The following is a 25,861-nucleotide window of genomic DNA, read 5'->3' as shown; positions in this document are numbered from 1 at the left end:
GCTATCTTTTTTTTATCCTCATTGCAAGAATGAAGGCGTTTCGGTGCCAGGATTTGAACTCAGGACCTCTGTGCTTGCCAGGCAGGTGCCTCACCACTTAGCCACGTCTCAGCCCAGGACAAGGTCACCCCCGAATCCGATGAGATCACGGATAACCCAATTTACCAGCACGAGACCAAGGCTAGAAATACCTATTTGCAGGAAAACGCGCCCCAAAGGCGTGCCTGGGCTCCGGGGAGCACAAGGCCTGCCCCGTCCCTCCGGCGTGAGGGGCTAGCCTCTCACCAGCCCGTCGCGTGAGGCGGCGGTTGCTGACCACGGGCCAGCAGTCGGACCAACAGAGGAGCCGGCAAGGCTTGCCGGGCGGGACACCACGCGGAGCCGGCGCACCAGCCAGGCCTGCGGGCCGGGAACACCACGCGGAGCCGGCGCACAGCCGGAGCCGCAGTTGAAGAAACCGCTCTCCGGCTGGACGGAGGCGGAGCAGAAGCACACGCTGCGCCAACAGAAGAGCCTCAGTATGCCTGAAGCGGTCCTGAGACAACCCCCGGCGCGAGGCACTCTGGGACTTGTAGTTTACTTCCCGGACAGCGCCTTCTCCACTTTGCGCGCCGGCCTGTTAACGTCGCTTTTATTCCTCCCTCCTTCCTTCCCGACACACCGACTTCCTGTTCGCCGCACAGCTTCACGCAAGACTACAATACCCAGAAGTCCCTTCTTCGGACTACAGTTCCCAGAAGGCCCCTGGAGAAGAAGTGCTTCCCTCGCTCCTTCCCTGGACCACAGTTCCCAGGGACTTCGCTTCACGGCGTCTGTCTTTCTGTCGGACCTCTTCTAGAGCTGGCTGGGCCTCGGCCGGTCAGCAGGCCCACAGCGACGACGTGGCCCGTCGCGACCCGGCGCAGGGTTCCCCCCGCGGCCCGGCTCTCTGCCCCCTCGGCTCTCCCCAGCCAGGCCGTCGCTGCTGGCCTGAGCGGTGACCTGGCGGGCCGCGCCTGCGCCCTGCCCCGTTTCCTGCCTGGCTGGTGGCGGCGGCCATTTTGTTCATCCTCCTCCTCCTCCAGCTCCTCCTGGTTGGAGCGCAGTGTCCGGAGCGGGCTGGGGGGAGAGAGCCCGAGAGCAGGGTTCGGTACCTTCTCCTCTGTCCCCAGCCGGCGCCCGGAGCCCCCCTCCCCTTCTTCCCCGCCCCCTCCCCTCCCCAGCCCTGCCCTCCCCCTTGTCCCGGGATCGCTCCGTCGCACCCACCATGATGGAAGACGACGGACAGCCCCGGACTCTGTGAGTACCCGAGACCGGGGGTGCCAGGCGCCGAGAGGCCCGGGCACCGCGGGACGCGGAGGGCGGGCGCTGGAGACCGGGGCCGAGCCGGGACTCTCGGCGGCTCCTCGGCCGCGGTGGCGCGGACGCAGCGAGCATTCCTCCTCTGTCCGCTGCTCCTTGGGAAGGAAGAAGCCTTCCCTTCCCCCAAACGCAGCCACTTCCTGGGGTCCGGGGCTTGGCTCGACCCCTTTCTCTCTCACCCTCCTTGGCGCACCCTTCCTGGGCTGGGTCTCTGCATGGCTGAAGCTGTCAGGCCCGGGCGAGCTCCTGCTCCCCTTGGCTCCGGGGGCCCGGCCCCGGGCCCGGAGCTGCCGGTCCCCTCGGGGACGGGGCCTGCTGGGGGTGGTGGGACCACCTTTGCATCTCCTGCGGACCCGGAGGAATTAGCACTCACGCCCTCCCTGTCCTCAGCTTCAGTCTCTCTCGGCTCTTCTCCGGAGAAGGCGGGATTCTGTTCAGCCGCCGGAGCCCCTTCTCTCTTTCTGCCCCCACGTGCCCCCGCCCACGCTGTCAGAAACACCCGCCCAGCGCCCGCTACTTTTGAAGTGCCAAAGGGATGCCGGCGCATCTCTCCCTTCTTGGATTACGAAGTTTACTTTGAGCGCTCGCTACGCCACACTGACAACCAGTTGTTAAAACTCCTTTCGCTCTGTTGGTGTTGCCGCTTCTCAATCTGTCTGTGCGTCGAGGCCATCGGAGGTGGATACAATGCTGTCTCCATCCGCTATTTGATGTGTGTCTCTTGGGGAGTTTCTGCAGTCTTGCTGTTGCGTTTTACCTGAAGCCCAATCTAATGAATGAATTTCATCTTCCAACCGCCTAAATCGAGTTTCCTAATGTAAGAGTGATGAGTCAGCACTTGCATGCTTTTTTTTTTTCTTCCCCCCCCCCACCCCCCTAAGTAGTTTGACACTTCTCTTTTTCTAGCATCCTTTTTAGAAGCCAGAGTACTTTTGCAAATAAAGTGTTTAAGTTGAACGCCTTTGGCTTTCTCCAGCGTCTAGAAGCCCACTACTCTTGTCTGGAATACAGGGAGTCAGATCACTGCTGTTTCTTTTGCCTCTGCCAGTATTGATAAGATCAGAGTTCACTTGGCTGGGTTATTTGATGGGGAAAGTACTTTTTGAGGAATAAGGTAGAAAAAGGTGGATGGGCCCTCAGGAAGTTTTAACTAGCTTTTCAGAGCTTCAGTTCTCTCAGATATAGTGTGCTTAGTAAAGAAGATAGCTATCTATATTCAGAACTTGATTTTGATTTTTGTCTTTTCAGACTTGTGCTCTTTCTTTTTTGTTTCTCAGCATCTTAAAGTATTTGCCATCCTGTTTTGGGAGTTTGAGGCCAAAAAGCGCATCTATGAAAAGCTTGCTTGGACCTTTCATGTTGCCTTTCATTTCTGCCTTCTCTTCCCAGAAAAGAGGGAATGGAGACAAATTTGAAATTTGTCCTTCAAAATCCGTTAAGCCAAAACTTGACATTCTGCTATAGTAATATGTACTTGGATGGAAGTATTTGGGAAAAGCTAGATTTAGGGCTTAGCTAAGCATGTATTTAAGGTAACAATTACATTCTATCTAAAGTGTCTGAGATGTCATCATTGCATCATAATAGCTACTGAATAATTGGTAAATTCTCCTGGCACATGTCTCATTAACTGTATCTATTTGTTCCTTTGAAGAGGAATTACTGGTTTTGTCCTGCTAAGTAATATGCTTTTTTAGTATCTTTTCCTGTAACTCTTTACATCCTGCTTGTCTTCATCTCTGAGATCTTTCAGTAGGCTAATGAGCTCATTCATTGTTATTTTATCCCTCTCTTCTCCAGCCTCTTTTCTTTAAAATACTTGAGTTGTTTGTATTTACTGTTGTCTAAAAATATGATGCATATATAGATGAGTAAATAAACAACATAAGCTGTTATTCCTGTATGTCAGTACATGTTTACTATTCTGTCTTCCATTTTTCCTTCTGGAACTGTCTTATACTGTTCTCCATGGGAAGGGTTTTTTTGTTTGTTTGCTTGTTTTTTTTAGACAAAGACTGCTACATCTTCCTAGGTTTTACCCCTCCAGCACTTAGTTCACTGCCTGGATCATAAGAGGTACTCAGTAACTATTTTTTCACTAAATTAAGTCCTTTAAAAAAAAAATCCTGAGTGACTTAAATTATAGGCAGACATTGTCATATCTGATGAAGTTTGTTGACTTTTATGTAGTTTTTAAAACTTTTTAATATAAAACCTTGAGATAAAAGTAAATGTTTCACAATTGAGATTATAATAAAAAATAATGCATAGTGGTTTTTAAGGGTATATATTTTACGTGTTTCTTCTCAAATGGCCTTTTTTAAGATCCAAATAATGGGACAAAAATTTTGAACATAATTTTAGAGATTTTATTTTGTTCATAGAGAGCCTATATTTTGCATTGTGATCTATGGACTAGGTTTTCAAGTGGATAGTATGCTTTAAAAGAATGTACTCTTAAAGCTTATCTTAACCTGTTTCTTTAAAATGCCTGTGTGTTACTAGTGAGGTTTTTTTCCCGCAGACACACACAAGCTAAGACATATGGTTCTATCTTCAGAAAACAATATGGTGTTTATAGCCTAGGTAGGTCTTTAAATATTCATTACCTATAGTATTACTAATTTATTTGATGGTATTTAAAGTGGTATAGAATTGCTTTTATATTGAGACTAAAGTTTTATTTGTCATACAGTTGCTGTAAAGGTCTGTTTTCTGATGTTCTTCATTTTCATTTGACATTTGTTTTGGGGTATTTTGTATTTTATGTAGTGGGTAACTTGTGATCTTAAAACAAAACAAATGAGATCATGCTGATGTTTGGAGTGGCTCGGCCTTGTAGGACACACGTTTCAGGCTTGTGTTTTGTGTGTCTTTGTAGTGCAGTGATTTGATCCATGGTATATCTGAATCTACAGTATGGCACTAATTATACTAGTGTTCTATTGAAGTTTATTTTTTTTTCATCCATTTGATACACCAAAATCAGTAGGAATTGGGATTCTTGGGTAATAAGTTATGTTATGCAATGCCATCCTTTAAGGCTATTTGTTCTTCCTGCTAATCAAAAGGAAGAAATAAACCAACGATTTAGAGTATAATCTGAACATGTAAGAACAAAGCAGAATAAAATAGTGTAAAATCTCATTATAAAATTGACTAGCTATACTATGGATTTGGTTATATTGTGGCTATAATCAAGTCTCTCATGCAATTTAATCATATTCTCTTTCTATGAAATGTGTGTGTCAATATCCCTATAGATGCTCAGTTTAGTTGTATTACTTGCACTTTTCCTTCACCATACCTCCTTCCTAAAACCAAATACTGACAAATCAAACAATTCTTTAGAAGGGCTTAATATTAAGGAATATTATTGCAAAAAATCTCCTCTTGTCTAGGAACTTGTCAAGAACAAAAGCAAAATGTTAGCTTTGTGGAAATTTAGCCATAGTGTTTTGTGTAAAAGTACTGTAATTCAACTTTCATAGGGCTACCCTTTTTAGAGTGAGAGCACATTCAATGTGCAAAAGCTGTCATTAGTTTTCTGCAGGGCATGATGTTCTTAACTCAAAAATTCTGCCCAGTTGGACATAGGAAGTAGTTTAGCAATGTGAACTTCTGCCTACTGTGTAACTGCCAAGAGTCTAGTTGCAAATTGGATTTTAACCCTGATGTTAGGGATAAAGGTATCATTTTCAGTTTTTAATTCTTCAGTTCCTACAGTTCCTGTTCTTAGAAGACAGACTGTAAGGTATGCCTTTCTTTATTTTTTTCCCTTTAGTTAAAAATCATTTTGGAGTTTTCTATGTGTTTTCTCTTTTGAATTGACCTCTCAATATAAAACCTCAAGTCATTTGTCGTTTTCTGTTATTTTGTATATGCTCCTCAGGTAGAAATTATATATTTAAAATCATGAAACTTTAGAATATGTTGAGAAAGAAATTGAAGTAGAGAGACTCATTTGGAAAAGGAAAAATCTATTTTAGATAAAACTACCAAATAATGTTGCTTACTAGATCAAATGTAAACTTTGTCTTAAATGTTTTTTTTTTTGTTATCTATTTTCAGCCAGATTGTCTTATGATAATGTATAGGTACTTAAGCAGCATAGTACATTATTTTTAAAGCTACAATATGTGCCCTACTATGATGCATGAAGACATACTTAAATACATGAATTACAGAACTATGAGTAAAAGAAAGGGCAATCTAACTGGGTGCCAGTGGCTCATCTCTGTAATCCTAGCTACTCAGAAGGCTGAGATTTGAGGATTGCAGTTAGAAGCCAGCCCAGACATTTCTGCCCAGAAGTGGAGCTGTGGCTCAAGTGGTAATTTTAGCCTTGAGCACAAAAGCTCAGGGACAGTGCTGAAGCCCAGAGTTCAACCCTAGGACTGGCCAAAACAAAACTAAAAGCAGGCTGGGGTGGTGGCTTAGTGGTAGATGGCTTGCCTTGCATGCATGAGGCCCTGGGTTCGATTCTTCAGCACCATGTAAACAGGAAAAGCTGGAAGTGGCACTATGCCTCAAGTGGTAGAGCACAAGCCTTGAGCTGAAGATCTGAGGGACAGTGCCCAGGCCCAGAGTTCAGGCCTGACAAAACAAAACAAACAAACAACTAAATAAAGGGCAATCTAAAATATGGATAAAATTGAGGTGAAATTATATAGTATATTGTATCTTTTGCATCCCAGTAAGCTAAGATGTTGTATATGTTGTGGAAGAGCTTAAGTATATCATGACATTCTAAACAATTTATTTGACATCAGTGCTAGAAATGCAGATAGATAGTACATGTGAAGGTAGTGCCCCTAGAAATTCTTCAGGATCTTTAACTGATTGAAAATAAGTTGACTTGAAATGTGAATACTATTAAATAGCAACCTCTTCTTTTGTGACTGTTAAGATATGGAAGCTAATTAATGCCATGCAGTTTTTCTTGAACAGATGAATGTTTAAGGAGTGTAAACCATTTAAACTTTTATATTAACATAATAATTCTACTTTTGTTACTAGCTAGTTTTCAGCAGGTAAAAGTCTTATCCAGTCTTCTTTTCTCTCTGAATTAATTATTAGCTTTTTAGGTTGGATGAGCACAGTATTTAGGATATCAAGATCATCTGTTCATTTTCCTTTTAGATAAGTTGGGGATACAGGCACACAAACCTACAAGTTAAAAAGAGCGAAGCTGTTAGCTATGGCTAGCTCATAATCCTATATGACTTTTCCTTGACATCTGTATGGGCCAGCTCAACTTAAATGTAAGGAAAAGATGGCAAGACCTAAACCAGTTTGTCAACTAATTTAATCTTCAGTTTTGATAACATTGGACTTTTGTATTTCAGCTTTAGAATATATATCCTAAAGTAGTTATAACCATTACAGTGAAATTCCTAACTAAACTGGAAAATTGCTGCTCATCCTTACCTCCTACTATGAAATTGTCCTTTGGGTTTTTAACTTATCTCAGTCTTTCTCTTTCAGCATGCTCCATCTTAAAACAGTTAATGTATCTAATGTGACAGCTATGTTGCAAGACCTTTTTTAGTCTGTTTCCAGATGTTATTTATTATGGTTAGAAAAATAAAACATAGGTCCTTTTACTTTCCAGAAGAAACTGTTAAATTTTACAAGTATTCTTTGGTTTATGAGGTGTTCATGACAGATACAAGTTTGAGGAATTATTGTTAAGTACCACAATAGCTTAAAAGTTTCTCAGTTTGTTGAGAAAAATTAAGTCCATGGTATAATACAAACCAAAGGGGTCAGCTCTTGACAGTGACAATGATATTTCTTTCTTTAAACTTCTTATAATATAGAACGTACACATACACATATGATTTGTAATTAGGAGGAAAAAATCCTAAGGCTTTAAATATTCATAGTCCGAAATATATTTGGAATTGTCCTAATTTTTTCTAAATTTCTTTTTTTGGGGGGGTCTAGTTGTGGGGCCTGAACTCTTGGCCTGGGCGCTGTCCCTTAGCTCTTCAGCTCAAGGCTAGTGTTCTACCACTTGAGCCACAGCGCCACTTCCAGCTTTTTTCTTTTTGCTTATGTGGTGCTGAGGAATCAAACCCAGGGCCTCAGGCATGCAAGGCAAGCGCTCTACCACTGAGCCACCTTCCCAGCCCCTTTTTTTCTGAATTTCTAAAGAAATCTTCATATTTGCTTTAAAAAATTCTATGTAAAGGTATAGTTTATTCATTCTGATGCATTTTAAATTAGGAAATTTTATTATTTTGCTCTGTTCACCTAAAAAAATGAAGGCATACTATTGCCAATAAAAATAAAACCCACCACCTTCCGTATGTTTTGTTGCAGCTTTACTCTGATTCTGTTCTTTGCTTATGTAATTACTTTGGTTGGGAATCCTAGGACAAACCCACTAACGTCTAGTGTCTAATATCCTCTTATGGTGAGGTGTTTTAGTGTATCAGAATTTATCAAATTTCTGTGTTAAAATTATTTTAAAGTAAGACTTGCTTGAATTTTTAATCACTGTAATAAGAACATGCTATAAGGGGTATAAGATGATATACCTTTGGGGCATCAAGGTCATATTGATTTGTTCTCTAAAATGCCTTTGAAATAGTATTTTAGTGGTGTATGAACAACTTTTGTTTTCCCAAATAAGGGTTAATCTTTATAAGATTAGCTTTATTTGGAGGAATTTTGATAAGATGATATAGAAGATAATGAATTAAAAGATATTATTAAAGCTATGGCTAAGAAAAGTTGCTGATAATTTTTTTTTTCTTGTTTAGATACGTAGGTAACCTCTCCAGGGATGTAACGGAAGTCCTTATTCTTCAATTGTTCAGTCAAATTGGACCCTGTAAAAGCTGTAAAATGATAACAGAGGTAAGATCTTCCCAGTTCCCAGTGCTATCTGTTCACATGATGTTTACCATTTTGAGATATTTGGGCTGATTAGCATAATTTTCAACTTTTATTTTATGCCTCAAGCTATTCTGTTGGAGAGTGTTGTGTTGATTTACTTCAATTTGGCTGATAAACTAGGCCTAGAGTAGAGTTTTATTTGGTTATTCTTCATGGTATTGTTATCTTCAGGTGATTCTTCTTGTACATAGCTCTTCTAAGAACTGTGAAAACATTGGTATTTCATACCATTAATAAGAATATTAATTCCTCTATACATTTTAAAAGTTTAGGACTTGATATGCATGTAAAAAAAAACATAAGGCTTATGGGCATAGTGAAGCAGAACCTTGTGCATCTTTAGGATAGTCCTTTTTTTTTGTCGGTCATGGGGCTTGAACTTTGGGCCTGGGCGCTGTCCCTCAGCTCTTCAGCTCAAGGTGAGCACTCTACCACTTGAGCTACAGAGCCACTTCCGTTTTTTTAGTGGTTTATTGGAGATAGGAGTCTCACAGTCTTTCCTGCCCGGGCTGGCTTTGAACCCTGATTCTCAGATCTCAGCCTCCTGAGTAGCTAGGATTACAGGCGTGAGCCACCAGCGCCCAGCTATCATCCAACACAATTTTTGACTGTATGTACCAGATACTGTAGTAAGTGTTAGGGATACAGCAGTAATAAAAAAGTTCCTAGGCCTTATCAGTAGAGAGACTTAGAAGTTAGCAGGCAGTTAGGATATAGAATCATATGTCATTTGGAGGCATATGGTCTTAAGTCCAGGAAGCTTCTTGTAGGAACCAGTGCAGAGGCTGAAACCCAAAAGGATAATGATAGAAACTTGCTAGAAAGGAATCGAGGGAAGAAGGGATTCTAGGTGGAGAGAAGAATGTTGATTAAGGTTGGTAGAATGGGCAACAGGAGTGTATGTGAAGGTAATGGGGAAAAGAAGTCTGTTTTTTGTTAAAGAACTAGGGTTAGAATGGTCGGAGTTCAAAATGGGATTAGTGACAAGAGATGCCAGGAAATGAAGCAAGAGTGTTTGGAAAGTGCCAGAAGCTGTGTTCCTGTTTTATCCTGAAATGGGAAAACCTGTTACTTTCTGACCTATTGATCGTTCTAACTAATGACAGTCTTCATTCTGTCTGATATATATTACCCTTTTTATTCCTAGCTTTGGCCATTTATTCATGCATCTTTCATTAATCAAAACTTACTTTGCACAACTAGGTTATCTTCAAGACACTGAGGATGTAATAGAGAGCCAGACAAATAAGGTCCCCAAACAAATAGGGGTAAGAGCTATAAAGAAAATAGAGTTTGAAGATGAGGATTGAAGGATTGGTGCTAACATAGGCTAAATAGTGAGGGAAGTGTTGCTTCTGAGCTGAGGCATGAATTAAAAAGGACTTGGCGATGGGTGGAGAAAATACAAAGGCCTTGATTTCTGAGCTGCTTGTGTTTATGGAGCCAAAGTACCCCAGGGTTTGCTGGTTTAATGATCGAGGGTAAGTGGTAGGAAACAGGCCCAACAAGATAGATGGGATTTAGCATCTTAGAGCAGTACATATTATAACAAATTTTAAGATGAAGTGGCAGACCATTAGAGGGGTTTAAACAGGAGAAGGAGGTACTCAAATGTGCATTTTTAAGACTTTGTGTGGAGAAGGACTGACTAGGAAGTAAAAATAGGAGGAGACAAGCTAACTGTGTTTTCTGCAATACTCTAGGTAAGAGCTAGTGGATACTTTAGACATTTGGTTAACAAGTAGAGCTAGGTAAATTTGGAGTACATTTTGGAGGTAAAATCAATGACTATATTGGCTGTGGGAAATAAGGGAAAGGAAATCAGGAAAGATTTGTTAATGCAATTGTATAGATGGTAATACTAACTAAAATGGAGGTGACTGAAAGGAACATGGGATGGATGGGAAGAGATGAGAATCAAGAGTTGTCTTGGCATTGTCAAATTTAAGATGTATACTTGATAACTAAATGCACATTAAGCTTAGGCTATTGGATAAGCTAGTTTAGAACGCTGCAGAGCCCAAAGCTAAAGCTTGCAGTGGTATTTGAAGCATTGAGACATGAGCTCATTTAGAATGATGCCAGAGAAGAGGGACTGAGGTCTTAGTCCTTGTCCTGGAACAGCATAGCATCTAGAATTCCAGGCAGAATTAACTTGAGGTTGGGTACCAGTGGCTCAAGCCTGTAATCCTAGCTACTCAGGACACTGAGATCTGAGGATCATGGTTCAAAGCCAGCCTGGAGAGGAAAGTCTGTGAGACTCATCTCCAGTTAACTATCAGAAAATCAGAAATGGCACTATGGCTCAAGTGGTAAAGCATTCGCCTTGAGCTGAAGAGCCTCAGGGACAGCACTCAGGCCCAGAATTCAAGCCTTATGACCAACAAAATAATAATAATAATTAAGGAGAAAGATCTTCCAGTGAGAAAACAGGAAAACCAAGAGTATGATAAAGAGTTTAAAGGAGGATGGACCACTGTTTTGAATTTTTACTGAAAATCAATAGAAACAGAAAAGAATCAACAGTTTCGGTGGCATTGTTGGTTTGGAATCTCATAGAAGTTGGTTTAGGAATAAATATGAGAACATGTTTGAATCCTTAGAAAAATTTAATAACAATGTGATAAATACTTGTTTTAATAATAGTTTTCTTAAATGTCTGTTATACACAGACATTTGAGGAGTGAATGACTTTTTACAATTCATATTCTGTAATTCCTAGAATTTGTAAATAGTTACAAAATCTTATGTTTTTCTGTCTTGACATTTATGTCATTCAACAAAAATTGGTGACAACACTTATTTAAGGTAAGGACCTAGTTGAACTTTGGAGTTTTGCCTGGTGGTGGTTTAAATGGGAAACTTCAGAAGGACATGAATTTTAGTACAGAATATGTAGTGTCTAGATATTTCTTTTCACTTATTTTGATATATGAAAAAATCCTGTTTTATGGTTTTATTACATTAGATGTTTCTTCAAGTTCTAGCTTTTTTTGTGTAATATAATACATATTCTATTTTTTTCTGGATTTTTAAAGAAAACATTAAACATTGATGTTTGACTTAAAAATCAGTGGATATCTTAGGTGAAACACAGAGTGATGTGAAGATACAGTTCTATGTAATGTATGTGTGTAGAGTGGTTCTCCTTTACCTGGTTTCAGCCAATCTGTTAAAAAATGTTAATTAGAAAATTCCAGAAGCTGGGCACCTGTGGCTCACGCCTATAATCCTAGCTACTCAGGAGGCTGAGATCTGAGGATTGTGGTTCAAAGCCAGGTGGGCAGGAAAGTACATGAAACTCTAACCTTCAGTAAACCACCAGAAAACCAGAAGTGGCACTGTGAGTCAAGTGGTAGAGCACTAGCCTTGAGCTGAAGAGCTGAAGGGACAGCGGTTCAAGCCCAGGACTGACAAAAAAAAACAAAAAAAATCCAGAAAAACTATTCAGAACTTGAAAATTACACACAATTGTGAGTAGTGGATTAATCTCTTGCTGTCCTAGCTTGGGCATGAATCATTCTTTTGCTAAGTATATTCATGCTGTAGATGCTTAGCCACCTGTTAGTCACTTAGCATTCCTCTCTAATCAGATTGACTAATGTTCCAGTTAACCATATCTAACTTGATAGAATGACCCCAGAGTGCAAGAGCAGTGACTTTGGCAATTGGGAATGCCAAGATGGTTCCTTTATGTGAAAAGGTGAAAAATCTCAATATGCAAAGATAATCACATGTTAAGCTTCCACGGTAAAAATGACAGTCCTGTTAAATTATTATTATTATTTTTTATTTTTTATTTTTTGGTTGGTCCTGGGGCCTGAATGCTGGGCCTGGGCGCTGTCTTCCAGCTCTTCAGCTGAAGGCTTGCGTTCTTACCACTTGAACGTCAGCTCCACTTTGGGCTTTTTCTGCTTATGTGGTGCTGAGGAATTGAACCCAGGGCCTCATGCACGCAAGGCAAGCACTCTACCACTGAGCCACCTTCCCAGCCCCATGTCCTGTTAAATCATGAAAGTAAAAAATTTGTTAGTTTTGCTGTTGGACTTAATACATACTGGCCACCGTACAAGTTAAAGTGCTTAGTTAAGATGGAAAATACATGGTATCTTTAGGGTTTGGTACTATGCTAAGTTTCGGATATCCACCAGGTCAAAACACATAAGGGAAACATACATATGCACACATACACATACATACATACATTAAATGTCATATGGCCTACTGATAGTATGATAAAGTCTCGGGCTTTTTGTAACTCTGCCTTTGAACTTCTGTAGTTTAAAAATAATTATCAATGTTTCTCTTAGAGACACTTAGAGAAAAAGGAGTAAGATAAAATAGTAAGCAGCCCAACTTGAGCTTTTTACCATTGTGTGTGTGTGTGTGTGTGTCTGTCTGTCTGTGCATGTGTGTGTGTGTTGTCCTGGAGTTTGAACTCAAGGTTTGGGCACTGTCCCTGAGTTTTTCTGCTGAAAGCTAGCATTCTACCACTTGAGTCATAGCTTGAGTCATAGCTCTACTTCTGGCTTCTTTTTTGTTGTTGTTTTAGTAGCTAATTAGGATAAGAATCTCACAGGTGCCTAGGCTGGTGGTTCACACCTGAATCCTAGCTACTCAGAAGGCTGAGATCTGAGGATCAAGGTTCCAGCCAAGGCAGAAAAGGCCAAGTGACTCTTACCTTCAGTAAACCACCCAGGAAAAGGTGGAAGCGGCACAAGTGGTAGAGCACTGTCCTTAAGCAGAAGCTCAGGAACAGCACCCAAGTCCTGAATTCAAGCCCCAGGACCAGAAAAAATATTCTCACAGACAAACGTTCCTGCTCCGGCTAGCTTCAAATCACCATCCTCAGATCTCAGCCTTCTGAATTAGTTAGCATTACAGGTATGAGCCACCAATGTCCAGCTGAGCTTTTTCTTTTAAATCATTTCTTCAATGACTGTTTCTGGTGAATGTTAATTTCATGAGAGGAACTTAAATGTATGTTCTCATTTGGAATCTTTCCCCCTGATTTTCTTTCTCTGCCTCTTAGGAACAGTGCTTACATGGCTTTGACAGTAGGATTTGTATGTGAACCCATGGTTTTCTTGTCAGTGCAAATGACCCCACTTCTTTTTCTCAAGGAAATGTTTCTGGTTGCCTTGTTACTATTGTTATATGACTAAAACTTTTCTGGAAGGAAAAACAGTGGTTGTTGAAAAGATCTTTATTTTATCTGATTTTTCTTTTTATCCTTTAGGAATCCATTTAAAATTCCCCAGATCTATTTTTTTTTTGTCGGTCGTGGGGCTTGAACTGTGAGCCTGGGCGCTGTCCCTCAGCTCTTCAGCTCAAGGCGAGCGCTCTACCACTTGAGCTACAGCGCCACTTCTGGTTTTCTGGTGGTTTATTGGAGATAGGAGTCTCACGGTCTCTCCTGCCCGGGTTGGCTTTGAACCGCGATCCTCAGATCTCAGCCTCCTGAGTAGCTAGGATTACAGGCGTGAGCCACCAGCGCCCGGCTCTCAGATCTTAAATACTATTCTTTAAGGACACTTTACATTAAATACTGATTGTTTTTAGCCTTAAATAAAAATTTGTACAGTTAGCCAATACAGGTCCCAGTTTTTATAAAAATCCATTTGTATTTTGGTTGTTAGATGGCATTCCTTTTTTACCTTCTTTATAAATATGTACTTGCCAACTACAAAGCATATATTTAATAAAGTATATCTTTAATATACTTTGTTTTTTGTCAGTTGTGGGGCTTGAACTCAGGGCCTGGGTACTGTTCTTGAGCTCTTTTGCTTAAGGCTAATGCTCTACCACTTTGAGCCACAGTGCCACTTCTGGTTTTCGAGTGGTTAATTGGAGGTAAGAGTTTTATGGGGACTTTTCTGCCCTTGGGCTGGTTTTAAACTGCAATCCTCAGATCTCAGCTACTGAGTAGCTTAAGTCCACCAGTGCCCAGCCTAATATAATTTTCTTTTTTTTTTTTTTTTCTTGGCCAGTTCTGGGGCTTGAACTAGGGGCCTGGGTTCTGTCCTTGAGCTTCTTTTGCTCAAGGTTAGCACTTTACCATTTGAGCCACATTGCCACTTCCAGCCTTTTCGGGTTTATGTGCTACTGAGGCTTCATCATGCTAGGCAAGCCCTCTACCACTAAGCCACATTCCCAGCCCCCTGTACTTTTGAGTTATTGGTGTTTTTGTGATATTAAATTGTGGGTTTGTCCTAGATTTTTCTTTTGTTTATTTAATGTTCTGAGGATCAAACCCAGGGCCTAGTATATGTTAGGTAAGTGCTTCTACCACTGAGCTACACTCCAGCCCTGAGACTCATTTTCAGAAATTCTGTTCTAGATCGCTAGTGTATTTTCTGGACTTTGGAAAGATCAAAATCAAAGTCTATCAAAACTCTAGTGCCTATTTGTTTGTCTTGTTTTTTGAGGCAGGGTTTTGCTATGTAGCCTAAGCTAGCCTTAACTCTCACCAATCTTTGAATCCTCCTGAGTGTTAGCATTTACAGGCATGTACTCTACTATTCTCAATTAGACAATTTTGAAAGATAGGGAATTCATTTTACTAGTTATAAATGCCAAAGTTTTCTATTTTTATTCTCATTCTTTCCTTATCCAAAAAAGAGTTACATATGATTGAGTCTTGATAGCAATGCAAAGTACTTATAGCAGGAATCCTAATTTGGATCAGGAGTAAAAAGTAATGTGGGCCCTCGTGGGTGGCTCACAACTGTAATCTTACCTACTCAGAAGGCTGAGGTCTGAGGAACAAGGTTTGGAACCAGGTAGACAAATCTAAGAAACTCTTACCTGCAATTAACCAGCAAAAAGTCAGAAGTGGAGATGTAATTCAAGTGGTAAAGTGCTAGACTTAAGCAAAAATAAGCAAGAGTGTAATGCCTTGAGTTCAAGTCCCAGTACCAAAAAAAAAAAAATTGGAGGAATAGTGGTAAGAAGTGGGCCTTATTCAAATTTGAGTTCAGGGTTTTGCTTATATGTAAGTTGCTATTTTATGTTGAACACCAGAATACATATTTTAATACTCATACTCATAATTCTACAATGTTCTGAGCTGCAAAGTCAGCTTTGGCTTTAAGTCTTTTTTTTTTTTTTTAGTGTTAGGCTTTCATAAACTTATGCACATTGTACATTCCTAGCTATCAGTAATGTTTTTTCCTGGATTTTCTTCTCAGCAACCCGATAGCAGAAGGGTCAACTCTTCTGTTGGATTTTCTGTTTTGCAGCATACAAGCAATGACCCATATTGCTTTGTGGAATTTTATGAACACAGAGATGCAGCTGCTGCATTAGCTGCTATGAATGGGAGAAAAATTTTGGGAAAGGTAAGACAGTAGGATGGTGCCACCTTATGAGTGCATATATTTGCATGTTAAATTAGTTTTGTGTTCTTCCTTAGCAAGTTTTTAAACAGACATTCATCTGCTGAGTGATGGCTTTATTTTATCCAGCCTAGTGCTGTTACAAAAGTAATCCAGCTTGATAAATGATTTATTAAGTGGTAAGTGTTACAATTCATAATGACATGCCTAATAATTGTGTTAAATATAATCTTTATTTTTAGGAGGTCAAAGTAAACTGGGCAACAACACCAAGTAGCCAGAAAAAAGATACTTCCAGTAAGTACTCCTGCTGCATTTTACTGTGGGAGATTCTGAAATTATCTTGGCAGCATTTCCTGGCAGCTTAACTAGGATTTTTTTCCCCCTCCTTTAATTCTACCTTCAAAAGGTTTCATAACTGTTTTTTTTTTTTTTTTAAGTATTTGATTACCAAATGCTTTGATTTCAGATCACTTCCATGTGTTTGTTGGGGATTTGAGTCCAGAAATTACAACAGAAGATATCAAATCAGCATTTGCCCCCTTTGGTAAAATATCGTAAGTATCATAAGCAGTAATAGACTAAATAGTGGATAGGCAGAATTGTATATGATTAACTTGTATTGGAGTTAAGGTTTTCTTTCTCTAATTAGTGTGTTTTCCTTTTAGTTTTGGTTTTCTATTTTTGGTTTATTTTCTTTTTGAATAGATGTGGTTACAAATGTTAATGTCATTTCAATGTTCTGGGGTCTTGTTTTTATAAAATCCTGTGTATAATAATGTTTATAAGTTTTAAATGATTCTCTTATATTTGAAAAAAATGTTTGGATGATAAAACTTACGTCTAATTCTTTTGTCAAATGTTTTCAAAATTTGGTGGTTAAAGAATAATGGGCTAATAAAAAGTAAATGTGACTTAAACTGTGTATTAAGCTTTTTAAAAAGTTTATAAGTGGGGGAAAGGAGGTAAATCTTTGGATACATTGTGGTTAAATTGGATATGTTCATGCTTAGAATAATGACAAATGTGTTCTGATATTTTAGCTGTAAGTTAAAAGTAGTACTATTACAGTATTAAGATATTTTGTGTCTGAATCTTAAATGTGAGATTAATTAATTTTTGTGGTAACATTCGATTTGCTAGTGAGAGGCAAATGTTTGTTTAGTAGTATTTATCCTCAAATTTTATTAATTTGATCAAATATATCAAAAAGTTAAAAATGGTTACAAGTTTGATAATCTGTGATTAAAATCAGTTTATATTGTATATTTTCTATAGATTTAAATTAATCACTTTAGTACTACTTTACAGAAATGTTATAATTAAGAACAACAACTTTTTCTCTGTATAATTTGTTGTTCTATAGATTTATCTCAAAGAAGTAATTCTAAATTTTCTATTTTGATACTTGCTTTGCTTTTTAATCTTAATGTGGTAAGTAGTGCTGTTTTAAAATTAGTATAAAATAATACAGGTTGCTGTTTTTTTATCTTTATTTATACCTGAGACCTGCAGTTTTCTAAAGTCCAAGTCACAATTAAAAGTAATAGCATTCTGGTTATTTTGCAGAATTGCTCATAAGAATGGACAGGATCTTGAAGGCTAACTGCAAGGAACTGTGCACACTGGAACTCAGTTGTAGATTTTTTTTCTCATTTCTATTTATTCTTATTATACATTATTTATATATACATACTTTAGTATTTACATTTTAACATTCTATATTCAGTGGAGTTCTATATTTCCAATCATTTTAACTTACTCACTAAAATTTCTGTGTAAATTTGTTGTTTTCGTACTGGTGTGCTTAGCATTGTTGTTAGTTTTTTATTCTCCTTTCTTAAATTTCTGAAAATGTCAATTTTTCAAAATTTACAGCTGCCCAAACTCCAAAATGATGGTAGAGAATTGACCAAGAAAAATAAAGAAATCTGTTAACAGGCCATGTATGCCTTTTTAATTCCTATTTTTTCCTCTTTTTCAATTTTTTAATATTTTATATATTTTGTATCACTAGGCAGAAGACATTTAACTATTTAGATATTGCATGGTAAAGTAGTTAGCATTGTTACAGTAATTTATAGAATCAGTAAATCTTAGAGGACACTAGTAAATAGAATATTAGAAAAGGAAACTATTGTTCCTATTAATCTTCAAATTTGAGCATTTAGTTTAGAAAGCTTAGGCTGTTTGATTAGGTTGCATGTTTATTACATGTTTTTGTCCTACTGCTTTTTTCTAACAGGTAAAGAAGCATTAGGGAGAGTTCAGGAATGGCAGTAGTTAATTAGGGCTAACTGGAATTTTATTTTAAAAAATGCTCACAATACAGTGTGTGTGGTTCCTTTTAGTTTTTATTTTGAGGATGTCTCTTACTTCCCTCATTTAGCTGTGCTTCTTTTCACAGGGATGCTCGGGTAGTTAAAGACATGGCAACTGGAAAATCCAAAGGCTATGGTTTTGTATCTTTTTATAACAAACTGGTACGTTCTTTCAGCTCAGTTCAGATTTTTAACTCTAAGCTTAATTCATTTAGTTTGTATTAAGATAACTGAAACTGGGGCTGGGAAGGTGGCTCAGTAGTGTAGAGTGCTTGCCTCACATGCTTGAGACCCTGGGTTAGAATCTAAGCACTACATAAGCAGAAAAAAAGCCTGAAGTGGGGCTGAGAAGGTAGCTCAGTGGAGAGCGCTTGCCTTGCATGCCTGAGGCCCTGGGTTCGATTCCTCAGCACCACATTAGCAAAAAGCCGGAAGTGGCGCTGTGACTCAAGTGGTAGAGCGCTAGCCTTGAGCTGAAGAGCTGAGGGACAGTGCCCGGGCCCAGAGTTCAGGCTCCACGACCGACAAAAAAAAGATAACTGAAACTTAAATGTGCTTGGATGTTAACTACAAATAATTTATTGTGTATATTAATAATGGAATATAATTCATTCTTTCATAAAATTGAAAATAAGTAACCAGGAAGGGATAGTGGTTACACAGAAAGGAAGATATTAAACTGCATTTGTGCAGTGGGTGTTGGTGGCTCACTTTCATAATCCTAGTTTACTCAGGAGTCTGAGATCTAAGGATTTAAAGCCCGGGCAAGAAAGACTGTGAGATGTGAGACTCTTTTCAATTAACCCCTCCTTCACCCTCTACCCCCCCCCCCCCCCAAAAAAAAAATAGAATTCCAAATCAAGCAGAGATGAACGGGAGGCAAGTTCTTTTCAGTCTTCATCATGAAAATCAGAATTTCACCAGGCGCCAGTGGCTCACGGCCTGTAATCCTAGCTGTTCAGGAGGCTGAGAGCTGAGGATCATGGTTCAAGGCCAACCTGGGCAGGAAAATAGTCTGTGAGACTACTGTCCAGTTAACCGTCAGAAAACTGGGAGTGTTGGTGTGGCCCAAGTGGCAGCGCGCTAGTTTTGAGTTGATGAGCTCAGGGACAGCACCCAGGTCCAGAATTCAAGCCCCACAACCGACAAAAAAAAAAAAGTTTCAGCAACTTAAATTACATACATTTTATTGATATGGTAAGATAAAAGACTAGTTATATTCTATGTTTGGATTAATTATCTGTTCACATTGATTTGAATAAACTTTTTTATTGTTAGCCTTTAAAAATATTCTAAGTCATAATTTATCCATCTTCTGTCTTAAAACAAATTCTTAATTTTATGGTATATTCATAATTTATAACTAAAAATACAAGTAGAATTTGAAAACTTCTTGTCTTCTGTGATTTTTGTATTTCTTTAAGTTGGGCTAGTAACTAGTAACTGGCATTGTGATTTTGATTTTTTGTTTTTGTTGTTGTATTTGAATGTCATGAATTGTCATTTACTTATACTTAAATGTTTTCTTAGTATTTGGATTCACTCCTAGCTTTTACAATTCACTCACGTTCACTTTCTAAGAATGTTTAATGAATTCATTTACTTTGATAAGATTTATTGGCTTCTGCCATGCTAACTTCCTTCTGTTTCATCATGCCAGGACTTGTATATCACTCTATTTTGTTAGTAATTGCTCTTATTTTCTCTTCTTTCCTCCATAGGATGCAGAAAATGCAATTGTGCACATGGGAGGTCAGTGGCTGGGTGGCCGGCAAATCAGAACCAATTGGGCTACACGTAAACCACCTGCACCTAAAAGTACACAAGAAAGTAAGCTATCTCTGCAAGAATGTTAAAAGTATAAATTCTTCACTAGCTGTAAATAGGCTTTTAATACAAATACCTCTGAAGCTGTGAACCACTTGACTTATTTATGGTTTATCCACATAGCTTGTCTAAATCAAGCACTAAAATTGTCTTCTCATCCCACCAAGACATTTCTTTTTCTTTTTCTTTGGTCAGTTGTGGGGCTTGAACTCGGCCTGGACACTGACCCTGAGCTCTTTTGCTTAAGCTAGCCACTCTACCACTTTGAGCCGCAGCTCTGCTTCTGGTCTTCTGGTAGTTAATTGGAGATAAGAGTCTCATGGACTTTTCTGCCTACTCTGGCTTTGAACTGTAATCCTTGGATAACAGCCTCCTGAGTAGCTAGGATTACAGGCATGAGCCACCAGCGCCCAGCTATAAAGACATTTCTTTTTTTCCTCTGCTTTTTTTTTTTTTTTTTTTTTTTTAATGTCAGTCATGAGACCTGAACTCTGGGCCTAGGCACTGTCTCTCAGCTCTTCAGCTCAAGGCGAGTGCTCTACCACTGGAGCCACAGCACCACTTCACCTTTTTCTGCTTATGTGGTGCTGGGGAAGTAAACCCAGGGCCTCATGCATGCAAGGCAAGCACTCTACCACTGAGCCACCTACCCAGCCCTCCCCTTTTTTTTTTAAGGCATTTGTTAATAGTATGTAATAATAAAAGATAGTTTGTAGGCTGGAAATGTGGCTCAGTGGTAGAGCGCTTGCCTTGCATGCATGAGGCCCTGGGTTCGATTCCTCAGCACCACATAAGCAAAAAGAAAAAAAAGTCGGAAGTGGCACTGTGGCTCAAGTGGTAGAGCGCTAGCCTTGAGCTGAAGAGCTGAGGGACAACACCTAGGCTCAGAGTTCAGGCCCCATGACTGGACCCAAAAAAAAAAAAAAAAAAAGTTTGTGTATATGTTGTGCTGGTATTGAACCCAGTGTAATGTGTAATGTAATATACCTCTAGCTCAAAAGATAGTTTTACAACACTGTAAAACAGTTGCATTTTCATTTTCTTCCTGCATGTAGATAACACTAAGCAGTTGAGATTTGAAGATGTAGTAAACCAGTCAAGTCCAAAAAACTGTACTGTGTACTGTGGAGGAATCGCTTCTGGACTAACAGGTATAGTGTTAGGTTTCCTAATCACCTTCTGTTTGGGACTCCTCACTGTTCTATGAATTTCATGACATATAATTTTCATGAGGTATTTTTATGATTTTGTTTATAGATCAGCTTATGAGACAGACATTTTCACCATTTGGACAAATTATGGAAATAAGAGTTTTTCCAGAGAAGGGCTATTCGTTTGTCAGGTAGTGGTTCACATGTAATCCTACTGTTGCTGCTCTTACATTTAATAATTCGTTGCACTTTTGTGTTTGACTCTTCCATGGTATGTTTGCTAATTTAGTACTTTATAATATAGCACTTTTCACATCTAATGTAATTTGAAAAATCTACATTAAAAGATGTCAGTTAATGGGTTTATTATTTACTCATGTTTTTTTAAAAAAATAAAAAGACAAAAACCTTACTATATTTTCTTCATTTAGGTTTTCAACTCATGAAAGTGCAGCCCATGCCATTGTTTCAGTGAATGGTACTACGATTGAAGGACATGTGGTTAAATGCTATTGGGGTAAAGAATCTCCTGATATGACTAAAAACTTTCAACAGGTAATTGAATTTTTCTTAGCACTTTTTAAGGTTTCCATCTTACCTATCTATATAAGAGCTTTGGAAACTGTATTTTATATATATATATATATATACACACACACACATATATATGTATATATAAAGAATATAGCTACTTTCAGTTGCTTGTATTAATGCTATTTCAAAGTTATTTTGCGGTATTAACTGAATCTTAATACTTTCTTTTCACAGGTGTCACCACCCCAATAAACTTAGACAATGATAAATAACAGAGTCCTATTCACATAAGGGTGCTTACTTAGTTTTTCTCTTCCTTGTCTCCCACTCTTTCTTCAAATACGGTGTTTCTTACTAGTTCCCTGAAATAGTACTTTGTTTTTTCCTAGGTTGACTACAGTCAGTGGGGCCAGTGGAGCCAAGTTTACGGAAACCCACAACAGTATGGACAATATATGGCAAATGGGTGGCAAGTTCCACCTTATGGAGTATACGGGCAACCATGGAATCAACAAGGATTTGGAGTAGAGTAAGTTGTTTGAATAGAGACAGATTGATTTCTGCCATAAGGTATATTTTCCTAGGGAGGATCTGTTTATAATATATACATGGAAGTATTTGGATTATAAACATTTATAGAAACAAATATAATGAAATGAATTTAATTATGCTGGGAAATTCTCATTACCTAGGTGGAAGAGCATAGTTAGGGTAATCCTGGGTATATCTGTAATTAGTGGTAGAATCAAGGTTGGCTACTTGTAATCCTTCCCCCCCCCCAGGCCAGTCTAGACTTTTTTTTTTTTTTTTTTTTTGTCAGTCATAGAGCCTGAACTCTGGGCCTGGGTGCTGTCCCCCGACTCTTCAGCTCAAGGCTAGTGTTCTACCACTTGAGCCACAGCACCACTTCTGGCCTTTTGTGCTTATGTGGTGCTAAGGAATCAAACCCAGGGCCTCATGCATGCAAGGCAAGCACTCTACCACTGAGCCACTTTCCCAGCCCCTTGTTACTTTTGTTGTTATTGTTTTTTGGTCCGGTCGTGGGGCCTGAACTCTGGGCCTGGGCGCTGTCCTTCAGCCCTTCAGCTCAAGGCTAGCACTCTATCTCTTGAGCCACAGTGCCACTTGCAGTTTTTTTTTTCCTGCTTATGTGGTGCTGAGGAATCGAACCCAGGGCCTCAGGCATGCAAGGCAAGCGCTCTACCACTGAGCCACCTTCCCAGCCCTTGTTACGTTTTTTTAAGTCAGATCTTTTCAGACTTGTGGCACATTGTGATTATATTATCAGAGCTTTACAATTAATATTCAGATATATATCGTCTATATGCATATTTTTTACATTTTAATTGTTGTAATTTGTTGATTTTTTTTGTTGATTTTTACTTATCTAATATGAACATCTAGATTTTTTTTTAAGCCATGTTTTCTGAAAATTGTCTCTTTTTTTTTCCTTCCAAGTCAATCACCGTCTGCTGCTTGGATGGGTGGATTTGGTGCTCAGCCTCCCCAAGGACAAGCTCCTCCCCCTGTAATACCTCCTCCTAACCAAGCTGGATATGGCATGGCAAGTTACCAAACACAGTGAGCTGGGACTCTAAACAAAATTGTAATTCATGATAGGCTTCGATTTCCTGTGACACTCTGAAGACATGAAAGTAGACATCGGAAAATGAAAATATTTATTTTAAAAATTGAAATGTTTGGAACCTTTAGCACAGCTTTGCTTTGGTGAAGGACACATGTCTTCTAGTTCTGCCTTTTTAAGTTTTTGTTCATGATGGATATGAACATGATTTTTCTTTGTGTACAAAAACTAAAATAAAGTCAATAAAGACAATTCTGACTTCAAATTTTGATATAATAGGAGAAATGGGTAATACATTTTGATTCTTAGATACTATTCCATTTTTATCTTGCTGTTCAGTATTTTAATTCACTGTGTTTTTAAAAGAGCAAAAAAGGGAGAATCGTGGAAAAAAAAAAAACAAAACAAAACTGGGAATTACCTAAGTTCATCCTGAATCCTGATCCTCCCCTCCCCTTCCCTGATGTGGACCACATTTGAAGTCAGCAGAAAAAAAGTGATATTCAGAAGAAATGCATGATTTTGGAATCGCTCTGGAGGAATTATTTACTTTCTCTATGCCTAAAGAAACTGAAGCCAGACAGACTGAAATTTTGCAACCTAAATAAGGAGCAGCGTTGTCTTAAGTTTCTTGAGCAAATGTTGATGGTCCATATTAAGACATATTTTTTAAACTTCAGAAAGTGTTGATTATTAAAACTGTAGTATATTACATTTCATTGGGGGTGGGGAAATTCCAAGTATGGTGTTTGTATTAATACAAAGACAGTCATACTTGTGCTTTTACATGAAGTTTAAATGCTATACATTGTAAATATTGAATAACTACAGTGTTTAATGAGCATGCTTCAACATAGAAGTAGCAACAATGTAATTTGAAGTAACACTTAACACATTCCACTGCATTCAATGCAGTGGATTGATAAGAATGTTTAAGACTGACATTTTCAAGGTTGGCTATGTAAATTAAAATAACACAAATTACACAGAAAAAGCCTTAAAATTTAATTTCATACAAATCTTTGATGCATTAGTACATTCTAAAATGTAATTGGAAATTAGGGTTTTGGGGGGTGTCTTTTTTGTTTGTTTTGCTTTACATTATTTGGTATGTAAATACCTTGATTAAAACCTTGTGAAACAATTTCAAGGTTCCTATAAGTTGTATAGCACAAATGTTTTTTAAAAATATTGGGGTGTTTTTAAAAATTAGATATATTTTGCCCCAGGATTTTTTTAAACAGATTGCTAAAACATCTTATTTAGACAGTTTGATGTACCAATTTATAATTGGATATTCAGTTTAACTAGTACACAAAGTTGTGACTTCGTCATGAGGAGTGTGCGTGGATGACAGGCCTGAACGGAGGCTTGAGTTTGTTGTATGTGTGTAGTTTGTAAATGAATCAATTGGGAAGATGCAGAGATTGAGGTTTGCTTCCAAGATATTTTTAAGTCTGTGTGGATCAAATCTGCCTCAAATTTCTATAAAACAGGAATGTATAATAGATAAAATCCTATGTATTTAAATTGTGACAGTTAGGGGGTATGCAAGTGTTTTGGAAATGTATTCAAATGTTGGCCAGGACTCCCAAACAGAAAATAGTGTTTACAGTAAGTTAAGTGGTAAGATGTACCTGGCACCCACCAATGGTCTGTTTTAAGCCTTCAAGATAATGGTTTTATATATTGGTGACCACATAGTTTTAGTATTGTTTTCCTTTTTTTCCCCACTTAGAAATATAGCCAAATGTATTCAGCATAAAAATTCACAAGGTTCTTTGAGCCAAAATTTATATGGTACCTTGGTTTTAGCCACAATAGTTATGTGTTACACTCTCCTATTATTAAATATACTCTTTATTTTGTTCATACTGTCTTTGGAGATGTGTTTTTGGAAAAGTTACTTCATATTTTAATGAGAGGACCTAAGAAACTATGTACTGTGCCCCTGAGTTAAATTTTTCATGAACATTTGTGAAATTTGGACTGAAAACTTAGTGATAACTGGTAAGAGCCTATTCTCAGTTTGCCTCCTTTTTTTTTTTTTTTTTTTGCCAATATATTTTGAAGTGGCTTATGGAAATACAGCTGAATGCAGCTGTATTTTTCCAAGTTATATATTCTATGATTTAACAAAATTATCCAGACTAGATAATTGCTGTAGTAAATGTGATTGATGAATCCATCTGAATTTGGGCAAGAACAAGAGTTCATGATCAGTTAATTCTAGTTATTTCATAGTAAACCATTATAAAATACAAAGGTACTTATCCTTGTGAAACCTGTTTAGAAAATAGGACTACCAAGTTAGCACAGACCCAAACTGTTTCATAACACAAATTGAAGTCAGTGCTGTCTTGATCCAGTTTATGCCTAAGAATTGTTGCCTTTTTCCCATGTTCACTAAAAAAAAAAAAAACAGCAGAGATTTCTTAGCTACTTTGAAATTTATTTTAATAATGTGTTTCTGCCTGCCCTCTTCTTTGCTTGAATCATCTTTCTATTAGTATTTTCCCCCACCTCATTTCCACTTGATTTTTATGTCTGCTGGCAGTGAGAGGCTAAAATGACTGGCCAATTAAAGCCAAAGCTGTAAACCACAGTTGAAGTAAGTCTTCAATAAAGACTAGACTATATGACAAGTGGGTTTTTTTCCTTATTGTCGTTGATTACATAAAATGTACTTTTTAGCTTGCCATGAAACAGTGTGGTTTATTTCTATGTTAAAGTCCACTAAATGGACTTGAAGTGTAATCTCTGGATGCAAAGGAATAGAAATTTGTATCCCAAAAATGTGTCTTCTGTGGAATATTATAGATTAAAATCTCATCAATCTGGAGTCTACAAATATGAAAA

At 38.4% G+C, this 25,861-nt stretch overlaps 1 protein-coding gene across 9 annotated transcripts; it reads left to right on the top strand.

Annotated features, from left to right (window-relative positions):
* The first annotated feature begins 439 nt into the window (after nt 1–439).
* On the top strand, nt 440–25,641 carry Tial1 (TIA1 cytotoxic granule associated RNA binding protein like 1). Of its 9 annotated transcripts, XM_069988141.1 has the most exons (14): nt 445–1,278; nt 3,350–3,417; nt 3,866–3,927; nt 8,112–8,208; nt 15,438–15,587; nt 15,827–15,881; nt 16,054–16,141; nt 17,992–18,067; nt 19,627–19,735; nt 20,788–20,883; nt 20,990–21,074; nt 21,315–21,438; nt 21,807–21,946; nt 22,876–25,641. In XM_069988141.1, the coding sequence occupies exons 4-14, from the start codon at nt 8,197–8,199 to the stop codon at nt 23,000–23,002; spliced, it is 1,062 nt and encodes a 353-aa protein (XP_069844242.1). In that variant the 5' UTR covers nt 445–1,278; nt 3,350–3,417; nt 3,866–3,927; nt 8,112–8,196; the 3' UTR covers nt 23,003–25,641. The 9 variants fall into 9 exon arrangements, with proteins under 9 accessions (XP_069844240.1, XP_069844241.1, XP_069844247.1 ...); XM_069988142.1 differs by lacking the exon at nt 3,350–3,417; XM_069988143.1 differs by lacking the exon at nt 3,866–3,927.
* Nucleotides 25,642–25,861: the final 220 nt, after the last annotated feature.

The sequence above is a fragment of the Dipodomys merriami genome, unplaced genomic scaffold (genome assembly GCF_024711535.1).
Source record: "Dipodomys merriami isolate MVZ:Mamm:240054 unplaced genomic scaffold, mDipMer1.0.p SCAF_35, whole genome shotgun sequence".
In the NCBI taxonomy this organism is placed as follows: domain Eukaryota; kingdom Metazoa; phylum Chordata; class Mammalia; order Rodentia; family Heteromyidae; genus Dipodomys; species Dipodomys merriami.
Note: the sequence above shows the minus strand (reverse complement) of the source record. Positions and strands in the feature narration are given on the sequence as shown.